This window comes from Strix aluco, chromosome 12 (genome assembly GCF_031877795.1).
Source record: "Strix aluco isolate bStrAlu1 chromosome 12, bStrAlu1.hap1, whole genome shotgun sequence".
Taxonomy (NCBI): Eukaryota; Metazoa; Chordata; class Aves; order Strigiformes; family Strigidae; genus Strix; species Strix aluco.
In genome coordinates, this window is record NC_133942.1 from 22,345,455 (window position 1) to 22,361,940 (window position 16,486).

The 16,486-nt window shown below is 41.6% G+C and overlaps 1 protein-coding gene across 7 annotated transcripts in view; it reads right to left on the bottom strand.

Annotated features, from left to right (window-relative positions):
- Nucleotides 1-15,865, bottom strand: part of PDE8A (phosphodiesterase 8A) — a 131,473-nt gene extending 115,608 nt beyond the window's left edge. The window contains exons 1-2 of one of the 7 annotated variants that reach the window (XM_074836972.1): nucleotides 14,950-15,865; nucleotides 14,229-14,743 (exon numbers count right to left, since the gene is read on the bottom strand). In XM_074836972.1, coding sequence (XP_074693073.1) covers nucleotides 14,229-14,489 — 261 coding nt within the window. In that variant the 5' untranslated portion in view covers nucleotides 14,490-14,743; nucleotides 14,950-15,865. Of the gene's footprint in view, nucleotides 1-13,918; nucleotides 14,186-14,228; nucleotides 14,854-14,949 lie in introns of those variants that run through there. The other 6 variants (XM_074836970.1, XM_074836977.1, XM_074836978.1 and 3 more) reach the window with 6 other exon arrangements.
- Nucleotides 15,866-16,486: the final 621 nt, after the last annotated feature.

Genomic DNA, 16,486 nt, shown 5'->3' on the forward strand with positions numbered 1-16,486 from the left:
ATAAACTACGCTGTCACAAGCACAGTAGTATCAGAACTGCTGCAGTTAGAGGAGGGCTTTACCCTAGTCACATCAGTAGGAAATCACCAGCTTAAAGAACAGACTACTGCAGTTATTAACATAGAAGGTGAGAGGACGATGCCTAAGACCCTAGACACTTGTTTCTGTAACATATGATGGGATCTTTCAGGGTCATGGGCAGCAGAGGTTTGCAAACTTCCTTGAAACAGTATTTACTCTTTCGCCAAGGCCAAGTTGAAGAAACCCAGCTGGCTAGACCGCAGTCAGCAAGCCCAGTCTCCGTTGCCTTCAGCAGGTGTATTAACAGCTCCGAGAGTCTGAATTTTCTACATGATCAGGGGAGAAACGGAAGAAGGACAAAGCACAAAAATAAACCAGTTTATAAAGAAACAGATAACAATGAACCATTCTCTATTTTTAAGCGAGCTGAGCAACAAGGAATTGCATATGTATAATTTTTTTTAGAAATGAAAAAAATACTGTAAATCTGCAATCAGTATCATACAGGAGCTGCAATCCACACAACTAAGCCACAGCCACTTGCCCTCACCCCAACACCACTATCAGCTTGGCAGACATGTAAAACAGCACTGGCTTTAACATGCAAAGTGGTATCTGCACTAGGCAGTGCTATGTAGGACTATACTACAGATCAAAGTATTTTCAGTATCTGTTAAAGGAGGCCTTAATTGGTTTTAGAAGAAGCAGGACTGCAGTAATAAATCTGATCTCTTGAAGCATGAGTTGGAAGTTTTACCCTCCTGTCAGCAGGTTCACTGTATGATGTATTGTAGAGCTTTGGCTGCAAAGAAGCTGTAGCTTGCAGTTAATGAGCTGTTCAAAGTAGCTGTGAAATTGTCAACTTAATTAAGCTGAGTTTAGTTAACATTCATCTTTCAAAAATTTTGTGTGAAGAAGCAGGCTCTGAAAGTGCCCAGCTATACACTGTAGGAAAGTGCTGTGTACTCTTCTGAACTGAGAAATTAAGAGCTCATGTGATAAGAGACAGTGCTATTTTACGAAGTGTTGAAAGAAAGCCCCCTGGCTGTCCCAGCATGTCAGGGAGCTTCATAATTTTTTTCTATATTTAGAGAGTTAAGGAGCATAAGCACTTGAGAATAGTCAGAGATGGTTTCTTAAGATAGCCTGACCTCTAGAAAGACATGTATGACTTGCAGAGAGGAAGGAGAACCTCCTGAAGAAACCTTCTTGTGAAGGTCCAAGCTCTCAGCACGCAGTACTGAATTCTGCTGATGGGTGCATTGACATGGCAGCCAGGATCTGAGAGGTGTGTCCTACTCAGATGAAGGCAGACTACTTCAGTGAGCACCAGAAAGATCAAGCTGCTCTATACTCCCTAAATGTATTTTCATACCTGTTGTTCATGGCTTTGAATAAAGCACTTCAACATGTACCACTGTCTTTCCTGTACCAGGTTAGCACATGTTAAAGACCCTGTCCAAACTAGATTAAAAAGTAAGATGTTCGGGTATACCAAGTCAGGGGTCTGTATTCTATTTAAACTAACTGCAAGCTAATTGTACGTACATATTCCTCTGGACAGTCTGCTCATGCCTGTTCTAGGACAAAAATATCTGTAGCAACCAAACTGAGTTATAGCAATCAATTAATCTGGGTTTAAGAATTTGTGTTTAAACAAACCATTACCACTGGCCTCAGTTCATTCCTCAGTACAGAGATCAAGGTTTCCCAAACCTAACTCAGACCCTTAAGGATATAAAGCCTCTTGCAGCACCAAGCAACAGCAGAGGTGCAGTGCTGTTAGCCATAATCCCTTCACCCTGGCAATCTTCTGTCATGCTTTTCCCTCTACATGAAATATTTTGTTGATTTACCTTAAAAAAAATCATTAAACTATTTTGGAATGGGCTGTGGAGACCCCCCCTTTAGGAGGAGCTTCTAGAAATTCTACCTGCTGGCTTGTTGGGAAAGGTGATGAAAAAAACTCCAAGCCCTTCACCCACACCCACCTGTCTGCAAAATGGAGGGGAAGAAAAAAAAAAAAAAGAGGAAACGAGGTACTTTACAGGTCCCTGTAACTCTGACAATGTGGCATGAAGCTAATAGTAGTCAAGCATTTAAAGATTCCCAGGTAGTATTTCACATGTGTATTTACTGTTACTGAGTGTATTGTTACAGCGGTAAGAGGAAACTAGATCCTAAAGTAGTCAAAGTGATTGACCACAGCTAGGGAAGTGCAGCTCTGATTTCAGACATGCTCAATAGAAAGCACTTCCTTGGTACCTTTATCCTGAAATGGAATAGCACTGGCACAGCAAATCCTAACAAGTGGATGCAACTGGGTACTTCTCTGATCAGTCAGCTGGAATGCCAGTCAGCTGGGGAAAAAAATGTAAGGGGCCATTGACCAAAAGTATCATGTTTCCTGAGGGGGGGTGATAGTTCTTCTTTGCAGGTCATCTGTGGAGAAAGGGCAAGAGACCACATGGCCTCATTGCTAAACACACACTTCAGGAAACAACTGAGGGAGACTGTGTCCTTGCTCCAACTGATGATGGAAAAATTTAGGAGGTTTCTCAACCTTTTAGGACAAACCACTCTTCCATAAGTAGGTAAAGATCCCTGTGGAGACAACTGAGACTTCTGCAACCTAAAAGTAAAACCATTCCTCGCAGTGACCTGAGAGTCAAACACTGGACCCCACCACTTAACATTCTACACTGGCCTCTGTTCTTGACCTCATGATTAAATTTAGGAGGCAATGACAGAGCAGTGCAACATATCAGGGAGGCACTTCCTAACCCACATAACTCCTTGTCCATAGAATAAAGGGTTGAACATCACAGCTACCTCTTAACACCCATAGCCTGCACTTCCTAGCACAGCTCAAAGGCTCACAGAAGAAACAGAGGAAAAGATTTCCATTTCCTGAACCTGCACCAGGTGTATTTCACTCCCCGAGTCCTTAAAATTCTCAGGTTTGCTTAGACTTTGTATACCAACAAAGCCAATTTACCCCACAAAGCAAAATTTACCCCATGAACAGTGTCCCACAACCTTAGAGCACAGCAGAAGAGAGCTTATATTGCCCTTACAAGAGAGTCTTGTAAGAGCTCTTAGAGATCAGAACAGCCAAGATAAAGTCAGGAAAAAACTTCAGAGCTACATAACTTCCAAAAAGACATCCTTTTTCGTTTAATTGGCAAAATAAGAGATGGTAATTTCAGCTCACTTTTTTGACAGTCCAGCTATGAACCTCAGCGTAAGCAATTTACAAGAGAGCTTAGTTTTTCATAAAATCTGAACTTCAGTTGCGCTCCTCTGACAATTTGGTGCCTGGCAATTTTCCCACGGTCACACTGTGACTAGGGTCTAAGTCTGGGGATTAGACAAGCCATTAGACTTCCCATACCTCCCGCCAACCACTAGCAGGGCTTGCTCCCTCTGCCCCACTCCCACTCTAACTTCAAGGGCTTTACATGGATTAAAAAAAAAAAAAGTTATTCCAAATATTGTAACTGTATAAACAGTGACAGAAGAATTGCGTTTTTTGGTAAAATATCATAAGCTGATACATCGATATTTAGCTCTAGGAATGAACAGTAAAGAATGCCCACCAAAATTCCCTTTTCTAATATTTGCTACCAAGACAGCAAGCTGATTCTACTGCCTGTCATTCAGGGACCAATACCATCTTTGCCCTTCTCACCAAAGCCAGCGGTGAGAGGGAGAGATCAGCTTCCTCACTGAGCAGTTTCATGAGTTTTTATTATTATTAGCAAGGATCATAAAAGCCAACTCTCTTACCTCCAAAAAAGCTGGTTCTTGCTACTTGGTACCGCTGCCAGAGGGGGAACACTGTGAAAAGGCTATGCAAGCTGCTTTTTAGAGAAAACTTGGTTCCCAACGGGCTACTGCTCTAACACATTCATTTTAAAGAGCTGTAACTTGTATAATATTTCAGAAAACATAAACCCTTCCTAAAAAGTAAGTAGCTGCCCCAAAGTAAAAGATTGCATACTTTGGTAAAGGTAAAATGTTAGATTATTGACTGAGGGAAAAAGTATCATTGCTAGGCTTAGGGGCTGTGACAGCACTACCACTGAATTCAACCTGACTGCTCTGACAGATCTCAGCTCCATGGCATTAATAACAAGGAACAAAACCCATCTTTTCCAGAACTGAAGACATACGATAACTTAACTAACTGACAGTATAAGCAGAACAGTCCTTTCATCTGAAATTCTGCAGAAAGCAGATCACTTCCATGACAAAAAGACAAGAAGAAAACAAATACTAAGTAAATGAGAAGTTACAGCAGAATCAATGGAAGCATGAAGCAGTGTCTGAGCTCACAGGGCTTAGTCTTCCTCTCAGTGCAGTTGTTATCAAAAAAAAGCTGTTTCAGTTTGCAAAACTCTCTGTCTGGCTTTGAAATATTTCATTCCTCTAAAATATCAATGTTACGCTCAGCTTTTTTTCATCTGCAGGATACTGTGCTTTCTTATGAAAAAAAGCACTAGCTTCTCTGGTCATGAAGTTCTCTTCAAAATGCAAACCCATATTTGGTTACAATTCATCCCTCTTGCTTTCTTCTAAACACTTGGTGCCCGCAACAGTATTTGCGGAAACAAATACATAAATGATCCACATTGATGGTGTTTAAGTGCTAAGTATGTGCTAACACTGGTTTGGAAATTAATCCTTCATTCAAAAATTCTGCTCAAGAGTGCAATTTTTTTTAAATTGCATTTGTCAGCTTAGCAACCAAGTTTTAAGGAGATAAAATTAAAACATGATTACCATAATACATGTCAAAATTGTGAAAAATTATAAGTAAATCAGTATGTCCAGACTAAAGCCAGAAGAGGAACATGAAAAACTCTTCTCATTTTTGTACCTTTAGATTTCTTGCATCTTTCTCCAAAGCACACTGCTGACTGCTGTTAGACACAAAGCACTGCATTACATGGACACAGTTCCATCTGAGAGCAGCTCCTATGTTCCTCAGTATATGATGGCCCTGATCCTGCACGACACGTAATGATGATCAAGGATGCAAGTAGAAACACACAGCAAGTTGGCCGAAGAGCCACACACTAACCAGTGGCAGTCTGGTTCTTCTGATTTCAGTTCAGTATCTCTAGCCTTGGCCACACCACTGCATCATTACATACAGACTGATCACCTGCAACCACAAAGCACCAGGCAACGTAACACATCCCAACACACCTCAGATGCAAGTGGAGAACTACACAGGTTCATACAAAAAAATCCTTTCAAATGCCTAGAAATTAAAAGTTTTAATTTTGAGTCACCACTCAAGAACAGCAACAGACTCAGATTTCATTTATGACCTGAAGCCATGGCAATGTATATTATTCATGCAGCTATTGCTTGAGAACAGCCCCCACTGCTACATGAAGCCAAGGGAAACACAAACAAAACTATTTGCTATCCCATTACTCCTATCATTAGACAGTTAATCAGATCAGTTATTGGTAGGTTTTTGCATTACTTATGGATTAAACAATCCTAAAACACAGGACCCAACCATAAGGGCTGATACCCTACTTGCACTTCAGAGAAGCCAGGTAGGTTTTGCTTACAGACCAGAGATCAAATTCTGGCTGTTCTGAAAATTTTAAGGACTTTGCCACTAGTTTCAGTACAGCCAGGAACTTGCCCACCAGAGCTATACTTACATCTTTCGGAAATGATAGAAAATAACAGCCCTTAATACAAAAATTATTACCACTATTTTTATTTTCAAATCACGTACCCAACAGGGAGCTATTTTCTACCACAGTAAGAGGTAAACACAGCAGCCCAAGTTCTGCCTCAAATATAGCCCTCGAGCCCACAGATTTTAATGGGTCTGAAGGACTGTCATTTTAGTCAGAATCTGGCCCATCAGTAAATCTCTTCAGTATTTGAAAATCATTCTTTGCTTTGTTTTGAAAAATAAAATGCAGATATCTTGCCAGCAAGCCCAGTGCCATTCACATTTCAGTATGTGGCAGAGCTCTGGATTCCAGTACTTGTAGACTTACATCCTGATATTCGTTCTATGCTGAGATATTTATCACTGAGTCACGGAAAAGTGCAATTTCACCAGGCAGTTAAACTGCAGCAGTTTGCAGAGCAAGTCACTTTTGCTTCAAGTTACCAAAGTAGTAGGTGTGGTTGTCCTCAACTATTTGTGGAATTTCTCACCAAACTTTTAAGAAAAAAAACCCAAAACCCACCCTTAAAAATTGAAAGAAACAGCAGACAGTATTCCAAAAAGAAGAAATATGCATCTTCAAGCTCAGTTGTCATGGCTGAACGCTGATCTTGACCTATCTACCCATCACACAGATACGTCTGTGCATTTAAAAACTCATAATTAAAACCCCTGTTCTAAAATACAGTTCTACACTTCAGTGTCAGAAGAGATGCAATCCCGATAATTCAGTATGAATTAGGATCATCTAGCCTATGATGCAGAAGTGTAGATACTCCTAAATACAGGAAGATTGCATTCAATGCAGGTCGAGGTTCTTTTGTGTTTTAATTAAAACATTAGCATTTTTTTTTTCAAACAAGATCCTTATAAAGAAGGTTTACTTTGCTGATCAGTTACTGAGGTTATTTGTCTGATTAAATTTTATTAGAGATAACAGAACCTCAAACTGAAAGACAGAAAGCGATGGTAAATGTGTAACTTTAAAAATACATTGTCTTTTAGTGGCAAGTAAGATGGGGCCTCAAAGTTTCCACTGCATCCCAGTAGGGAGCTAAAGGTCATTGCTAACTCAAAGTTAAAAACAATGGGAAGTAGAGGATGTCATTCTTTCATATTTGCCCACTGATTCTGTGTTTTCTTTGTATGGATTTACTTAGGAAACTGGGAAATCTAAAAAACAATGAAAAGATTTCAAGGTTACTATTTTTCCCTTAAGAGTATCAGAAATCTGTGCATGTCGCTATGTAAAATGTTTGATTTATAAAGGAAAATACCTCTTACTTGAAAAGGTTTGATCTTTTCAGGCATATAAAATGTTTGAAGTTTCCTGGGCAACTTTCAAATTAATGTGCAAAAGAATTCTGCTTTGCAAGAAGAGTGAATTCTCATTTCCAATAAAGAACCAGGCACAACTTAAAATTTTAAAAACTGTTATTTAACAGAGTAATTTCAATCCTGATCAATAAAAAAAAATTAAAACCAAAGTCCCCCACATTTTCCTTGAAATAGTATCTATTTAGTTCACTCAGGAATAAAAGACATATCTGGCCGACAAAGAGATCGTCTTTACACCAACAAAAGTATCTCATCCTAATTTCTAGGGATCTAGTGATCAAAAATTGTCTATCATGCAATAAAGTAGCAAAATCTAAAGCAGTATTTCCTCCTTCTCCAAGTAAAGATAGGAATCCTAATTTGAGTCCCTCATATCGGAATCAGAGACTTTTTCATTAGAAACAGTATTTTATTCCCAAAATCTTTTTAAAATCTTGAATATTCCTTTTTTATTCCAAGTTCTTTTGCTTTGCAAGGACATTAATTCTCTACATACATATGCAGACTACCTTTAAACATTTAAAACACTATCAAAAACCATCTCAAATTACCTTGTCGATCACATTCAAAATAGATAATTCATGTCAATGCATTTTCACATCAAAAGCCCTCATCCTTACTCCTGAAACAAAGCCATATGTGGGACCTGGTTTACAGAATGCTAAGCTTTTAACTTTATGTGCAGTGACAGACTTACAGATTTTACAAGCAAGAGGAGAAAAGGACCTGTGAGTTTGATTTGAGGCCAACAGTTCAACCCATAGTAAAAGGGGATGGTTTGGAAGAATGCACAAATTAGAGACTCCACTATTTAATTTCACAGCATGTATACCAACATAATTTATCACATTTTGGCCTTAACAGGGATTTTAAGAAAAGGAGCTGGATGCTGAAGATTTTTTGAAAAGCAGAGGGCTTTAACAACATCACTTACTTGATGCCTTTGAAAACTTAAAAATATGACTCTGGACAATAAAACCATTTAGTATGTCATGCACATTAAAGCTATTCAATTTGCACCTTATCATCCTGTGTCAATTTAAATTATTGTTAAATGAAGATACCTAATTATTTTACCCAATGGATGGACAGAGATGCTTAGAACGTCACAGGGCCAAGCAAATTCCTAGTGAACCTCTGCTGGATGAATGGGTCTGACATACAAAAGTGCAATTCACACGGAAAACTGCACTTTGGGCGTGAAATCACACTCTACATGCAATCTCGGAAACACTGCTGACAATGTTTTAATTCCATCCATAGCTGGTAAAGCAGTTTACAATGTGGGCATATTACATACATACACACACCACCAAAATAGAACACAATGCTAAATTGTTCTCCTATGTGTGCAGGTGCTTCTGTGGTCCCCTGACAAAATGACAACTTGCGTAAAGCTTGTACTGAAACAATTTCACCTTGGGGCCAATCTGCTCATTACCATATTGGCTTTAGGTTTCTTTCACTTTTTGCTGAGAGCTAGTAAGAGCTTTAGCTGTCCATATCTCTAAATTAATTTCCCCTTCAAGGACTCATTTGAAAGTCAGTTGGCATTGCAATTGCCCAAAAAGTGGAATATTTTCAGTGTATTGTTACTATTGCTTAAGAAACCCAATTCTGGAGACCCTTCTCAAGGTGATGGCCAAGAGAGATGAACAAAAGTTCATATAATAACTAAAGTAAAACAGCAGTTTATCACTGTTGGTAGTGGCAACTGCTAGGTATAACAGTTTCAATGCATGTTAAAAATAATTCTCAAATACCTCTCGTTTTCTTGACATTTACTTGAATATGAGGAAAAGATATTAAAGCATGTAGTAAGGGAAGCAAAACAGTTTCCAAACTGTATTTTTTCTACGTTTCAAATGAACCATGAGCACCTTTCTTAATGAGACATTCTTCATATTCACATAGATTGTAAGCATCTTCTAATCTAAAATTCATTGACTGTGAAGTATCTGCAAGTGAATGTAACCACTTCACCATTTCATATCTTTAAATCATATTTAGACTTAGCATTTTGGATGTGAAATCTGAATTGCTGGTACCTTAAATAGCAAGGCAATGCTGGTACCTTGCACTGGAATTTCACACCACATGTAATATTGGGAATGGTAGAAAGGGAGAGAGAACTAATAAGCCTATTGCCTCCCATTCTTCTGCCTGGCTTGTAACTACAACTAGAAAATTTCTCACTGTGGATGTACTTACACTTCAATCTAAGCCATACAATTAAGAATACAAAGGGTACAACACACTAAAATAAATACCTAGAACTGTAGAAATAAAGGCTTGTTTTTAATACTTCCTCTATTGACATATTCAGGTGGCAGAAAAGGAAAAGCTTAGAAATGAACTACCTAAAATGGCCAAGCAAGAGACACAAAGCAAGTTCAGACCAGGGGCAGTGAAGAACAATGCAAAGGGCAGAGAGAAGTCAGCGTAGATGACTTTACAGCTGAAAGGAGATTCGGTGAAGTTTTTACCAACAGTAAATACTCCAAAAATTCAGGGTCTAACCTTGCTCAACTCACACAAGGAATTGCACTCAGATGCAGCGACACATTTTGCATGAGTTGGTTTGCATGACCAGGAGAGGTACCAATAATAATGCTTTAAAAATTGAGAAAGCAGCTTATGCTATCTTAGTAGTGTAGCAATCTATATGCTGTGAGTGACTTACAGTTAATTTTTTTCCAGTTTACATTACAAACAACATGAAATTAAAAGGTAAAGATAAAAAATAGACTTAAATATGAACCCAGTTCACATGTTACTACACCAGTTCGCTTCATACCATTTAAAAATTAGACTCCCATCCCCTGGAGAAAAAGTGTTCATGCCTTGCAACAACAGCATAAAAAACATCAGCCGTCAAGATTGAGAAAAGTTTGTGTATCTCAGCGTGGGAAGGATCGTCTCTCAGTGGGAGCAAGGATCTCTGTACAGGAGGGCTGACGTCAGTGGAAGTGGGAGGGAAATGGTGATGGGAGGCTTGTCAGGAAAATGATTGAGGACAGTTTCAGTGGGAACAGGGAGGAATCAAGACAGGGTGGATGGCCTCAGTGGAAGCATGGACAGTACATGTGGGAGTTTCAAAGGGAGTGAGAGCGAGTGTGTTCCAAGGGGAAGGAATTACCAGACAGACAGGAAAAGAGCAGACAGCTTAAGCGACTAAATAATATGCTGTTAAATGCTGAAACGAGATCCACTTCAGCACTGCAGGTACAAGTTTAGCATACAGCCTCCTATATGCAGAATTATGCAACCAATGGTTTGCGGTGACTGTAAAATTCTCAGGCAATTTCACAGGGTTTTAGTGAAGAAGACTTACTGGCTGTAGGGCCATAGATTTAAACTGGCTGTTCCATATTAGCTGATAAATCAAAAGGCTATTTCACATTTAGCCCTGCTGGTTTAGGACTACTTTCAATTTAAAATAAAGGAAGCTTGGCTTTACTCTCTGATCCCCTTGCACCCAAATGCACATATTTCTGTGTTAGATACACATGACAGGGAAAGTCAAGAGGCAGGAAATCTCACATATGTAAAAGAATGACAGGGCAAAATAAATGTGCAATGTATGTGCTACAATATATTTTAGTGCGCTACAGAAGAGTGACACACACACATGTGATGTTGGGACATGAATGCTTATGAATACCCAAGTAAATTTTAAATAAACACCCATGAAGTCCTTATACCATTCCAAGCCTTTACTCTGCTTACGCTATAGATTAAACAGAGGTATTATTCTAAAGGTGTTTAAGCAGGTTTCTATAAAGCCAAGTACCTTTACCACAAATTCAACACCACAAATGTTCAAAGAAGAAAATCATAACTAATATATACGAAAAAGACAAACTGTCATGATTGAGAGTCCACTTTCTTGAGATTTTTAGATCTACAAAAAAACAGGCAAATTCTCCTTTGCAACAGTACCGAGTGGAGTGTCATTCGATATTCTTAATGTAGCACTGGATAATCAAACTTCAGTCACTGTTAGTGCATCTGAGTCTTGCGGGTCTTTCACTGGGAAAAGTATAGAGTTTAAGCTGTGAAGTTGACAGACCAAAAATTAAGGGAAGTTTTCATGGCTGGTTCACTTTTTAGATATGGCACTTATTCCACTTAAATTTTCAAATGAAAGCCATATATGAAATTACTAATTAAGGGGGGAGATACTGGTACATGACCAAATATATTTTATTAAAAGGGCTCCTCCATTTCTCATACCATCACCACACTCATACATACCAGAAATAGGTATTATGGCACTTGTCTGTGCACACACACCCCTTCAAGACTGCTCTGCAAATTTGCTATGGATAAACTTACATTTTTCCATATTAGGAAAGAACAGGTAACTTTTTAAGCTACAGTTTGTAAATTGATGCAAATTACAAAATATAGTATGCTCACACTGCACATCCAAAAAATGATCCTCTGCTATTTGACCAGAAGAAGGATATAATAAGACATAAACAGAAAGCCAGAATAAGTCTGGAGGCTAATTAGGAATGTATATAATGCCATTTTACAGTTAGCATGGGTTATTTCTTTTAATGACACTTTCTGACTTGAAAAAGGTGCACTGTAGCTAACAAACTGATTCAATAAAAGTTATTGTGCTACTTGTTATACATATTTTAATAAACTTAAGGCTAATGCCAGCTGAAGTAAAAAAGTGAGATTTACACATGGGCCCAGTTTTGTTCTTAGCTCTCACACAGGACCTTCTTGGCTTTAAGCTGTGCATATACAACAAAAGAAAGTGAATGAATTTCAATTAAAGTACCCTGAAACCAAGTGAAAATGCCGTTCAGGCAGATTACTGGCTGTTCACACAAATTATGATGATACCACCATTGGCCAAAACATAAAAGGTTTGTAGCATCTTCTGTTAATGTGAGGGTACCCCAGGGGCCATAAAGGGTGTACAATGCACTCTGAAGAATAGCAGTAGTTCCTAGTAGCACCCTCGTTCTTACAGTTCTTCCTCAAATCAAAAATCCTTTTAACTCCAAAACAGCACAACGCCCTGTCCAATGCTCCTTTTGGCTTCAGGGATTTCAGGCTCCTGTCCCTCAGCTTCAATGTTCTCACACTTTGTTTCTTTCCAAACAACTTCACTGTACTGTGAAAACCCTCTCCAGTGATAGCATAGCCCTCTCTCCAGCACAATCTCTGAGACAGTGCAATTATCTAGCACACTAAGAATAGTGAATCTGATCATACTATACACACTAATGACAGAAGCAGACAATGAAATACCATGCTGCTTTAGAGTTCTCAAGAGTATTTACGACTTTGCACGTGAAAATCATGCAGATGTGATGTGTCCAACAGATTTTTGTATTCAGCTGATCACAGACAGAATTCCATTCTCATTTCTCAAAACCCATCGTTTCACAGCAATGTGCTTAGAGTGATGACAAGGGCAGTAAATATGACCGAGTGATAAAAATCAGAATGACTGCCAATGAGATTACAGTATGCATATGAACCAACATAAACCGTATAGCATCTGGCTGAATTATCCAAACCTTGTAACAAGAATTTTTACAAAGTTCTTGAAATCAAACAACAAAATTTTACAAAACTAAGCCTGCTTCCCATGCATATTTTGGAGTTGATTTTTTCCCCCATAAGCAAACCACACAGAAGACAAAGGAATACAAACTTTAAGAATATTTTTGGTTTAGATTTTATAATGTGCAATTATAATCACAAAAATTCAGCTAGCAAAACAACTGTCAGGAGTGCGATGACAACTCAAGTTTCCTTACTATAGTTACCGTGTTAAATATGCCTTAAGCATGTCTATCGTGTGTGAACAGGGCCGTAAAGTTCAGTTTCCTGTACAGTGTTATTAACAGAAAAATTTAGTTTAGTACAACACTTCATGTTCTGCCTTAAGTATTGTTAATTCCTGCTCCAACTCACTACTTACAAAGTGTCTTCTTATCTTCTAGACTTTTTTCAAACTCCTCTGAACTGAGATTACTAAATCTGGAGGAAAACAATTGAAGAAAACCACCCACAGTACTGAAAAAAATTATTCCTGGTCAATACTCTAGAAGCCGGTCTTAATAAGCATGTAAAAATCCTAAGAAAACTACAAATCATTAGAGTTTCTGCGAGTCTGCAAAACGCTTGACATTTAGCTAGTTCTTGCCTGCATCTCATGCCTGTATCTTATATTTACAGCATGTGTGTCTCAGTTCTTATCATGGTAACCCAGAGCAGATCAGCCATGTTACATAATATCCCCTGCGCTACTACAATTTATTTATATTTTTAATATTTGCAAATACTTATTTTTTACAAACTATAGTTCCCCCAAAAAAGCAAAGATATGGCATAATCAAAACCTATAGCATTAGGAACTAAAGTACAACCCATAAACAAACAGGCCATCAGTAGAAAGTAAACAGATGAGGAAGCATTCCACACCACTAACTTTCTCACTTAAAAGAAAAAATCAGAAATTACTGATTTTTTCAGTACGTGTCTGTCGACCTTGTGTCGTATCTCTACACAAAAGTGTGCATGCTAACACACATGTAAAAAACCTCCAAGTAATACCCTATTTGCAGCAACAGACAAGGTCAACAAGTTAATATAAATCAGCACCCAGAGCAAAAACCGCTGTCACTCTCCTTTCAACTTTCTGAATGGAAGAGGTATGCAAATTGATCAGCCTAGCTAGCAGATCACTTCAGACTGCGATTTGCCTCTGCTTCCAAACAAGACAAGCACAAGCAGCAACAGTGGACGACCCAGCACAAACAAATATGTAAAACACAGGAGTTAGTGGCAGTGCAGCTCCCACACACAGCAGAGTCTCACCACGGACAGACGGACAGGCCCTCCACGTTCAGAAGACCCATGCCCCTGGCTCTAATGATTGATGAGGACAATTACACCACTCTCCTTCCCGGCATTAGGAAAACTCCTTTTGTGGAATGAAAAAAGAGGTTTGGGTACATGTATAAAGTCGTTTCGTGAGACCGATTAGTTCATAAACGAAAGCAATAGTCCAAGCCAGGAAAAGCTCCCCCACAACACATCGCTTCGGCAGGGACACTCCTTGGGTTAAACCGCTACAGCCAACTCCTGTTCTGAGAGAAACAGTGCTTATGTTTAGCACCCTTTTTACCTTAACACTGGATCTGCTGGTCTGGGTCTCTGCCTCCATGCTCTGGCTGTTCTCCCTCTTGTCTTTCTTAGAGGAATTAGTCCTCACCTTATAAGTGGATGTGTTGGAGGATTTAATGAATAATCCTGGGACGGGGTTGCCTTGCTGCTGTTGAGACATGGTTGTGTTGGTCTGGTGAGGGGAATTGCACTCCTCAGACTCTTTGCTACTGTGATAGACCACTCTGCTGTCAGAGATGTGGATGCTTGGAGCACAGCCCATGCTTTGTGGCCACCTGGGGAATACTTCTAAATTGTATATATATATGTGTATATATATATATATATCTCTTTCCTTCCCGTTGGTATTTTCCCCCTGCTTAATTTTTTGTTAACAGGTTGAATCTCTTTCCTGCGTCTCCGCTACACTCTGAAGCATTGCCATCGGTCCTTTCTACACCACCAGAAACGTGTCTGTTCTCCTCGTCCTCCAGGAAACGGGTCCTTTTATCTCAATCTCAGCAGTGGGCTGGGGAGCTGGAGGGGAGGGAAGGGGGGAAATCAAGAACTGGTCGACTTCATATTTTCACAGATTATTATTAATTTTTCTAAGCCATCTGAGAATCTTGGCAGGGTTTTCTTTCCTTCTGGGGGGAAAAAAAAAAAAAAAAAGGAAAAAGGAGGTGGAAGCAAAAGCAAAAATAACAAAAAAACCCCAAGCCCCAAACCACACGCACACACACCCCAGCGTCTTGTCGGCTAGGCGCTCAGAGCGGCCGGGGGCACTGCACCATCTCCTCCCTCCTAGTCCGGAGCACGGCGCATTTTCCACCTGGGTTTGCACAGCGTTACCGATTAACCCGGGTACGGGCCGGGGGGCCGCTCCCCACCTCGTCTTCCGCGCTCCCCGCCAAGCAGCGCTCACTCTTCGCGGTCCCGCTCGGCGCTGCGCTGTGCCGGGCGTGCGCCTTGGGGTGTGCTCTGGGGCTGAGCTGGTGCGGGGGGGGGGGGGCGAAATAAATAAATTAAAAAATATATATATATCGAAAAATGCCCCGTCGCCCCGGGGAGCCGGCTGCGCCCCTCACGCCGCGCTGGGCATGTCCCGCGCCGCCTCGGTCGCGGGCGGTCGCCGCGGGGGTGACATTCAGGTTCCCGTCGTCGGAAGGAAGAGCCCCCGGTCAGGCGGCTGCGGGGCTTTCTGCCCGCCGCAGCGGCATCGCTCCCGGCTCAGCGCCGCGGGACCGGAGCGGAGCGGGCCGGGCCGCGGGGAGCCCCCCACAGCGCCTGGGCCGAGCGCCGGGGGCGGCCCGCGGAAAATCAGGGCAGGGTCCGGAGGGCTTCCCAGAGCCGCGGGAGGAGCCGGCTCCGCTGGCGGAGGCATCAAAGGGCCTCCATGTTGGGGGGGATATTTTTGGTCAGAGAAATGATGCGAAACAGCGAGGGGCGGAATAAATAAAAAAAAAAAAATTAAAAAGAAGAAAAATTAAAAAGAGCGAGAAGTAGAAGGAAAACGATCCTAGCGTCCCATCCCGGCGGAAAGGGTTGCAGCGGCGAGAGCTCTCATTCCCAGGGCCGTGGCGTCCGCGTCCCTTGCAGCGGGGAAATGCCTCTCTCCTCGCAGCGCCTTCCCTCGCTCTGCGCTCACCTTGTTATTATTGATGTTCCTCAGCAGCGGCGCCCGCCCCGCCCCACCCCGCCCCGCCCGCGCTGCCCCGGCGCTTGACAGCGGCGGAGCCAATAAAAGCCGCCGCCGGCGCTGACCTCCGGCCTGCGATGACGTCAATGCAAATGAGGCGCCGAGGGCCAATGACGCGCCGCGCCGCCGCGCCGCCCGGGCGAGCGAACTTTAAACCGCCGCTCCGCGTGCGCCCGGGGCCGCGGGTGTCGCGCGCGCGGCCGCCGTTGACCGGAAGCTCCTCCCGGGGCGTCCCCTGTTCCCCCCTCACCCCCGCGGCCCCCGGTGCTGCCCAAGGAGCCGGGGACACTTCTACACGGCCTCAAGCCTTTCAGGTCCAGTTAGATCCTTTCTCTCGATTAAAAAAAAAAACCAAAAACCACACAAAACCCCCACAACCCCAAACACAACAAACCAACAGTAAAATCCACCCGGGGAACCCCTAGTGCAAGCGTCACTTGTCGGGACCAGGAGCACGGCTGCCCCGCAGACGCTCAGTGGGAAGGGCAGTCCCGGTAGCCTGCCTAGGAAAGCCAGCCCCACCCTCCCTCCCTCCCCTGCGGGGACGCTGGGTCCCGGTCTTCAAGAACCGGAACACAGCC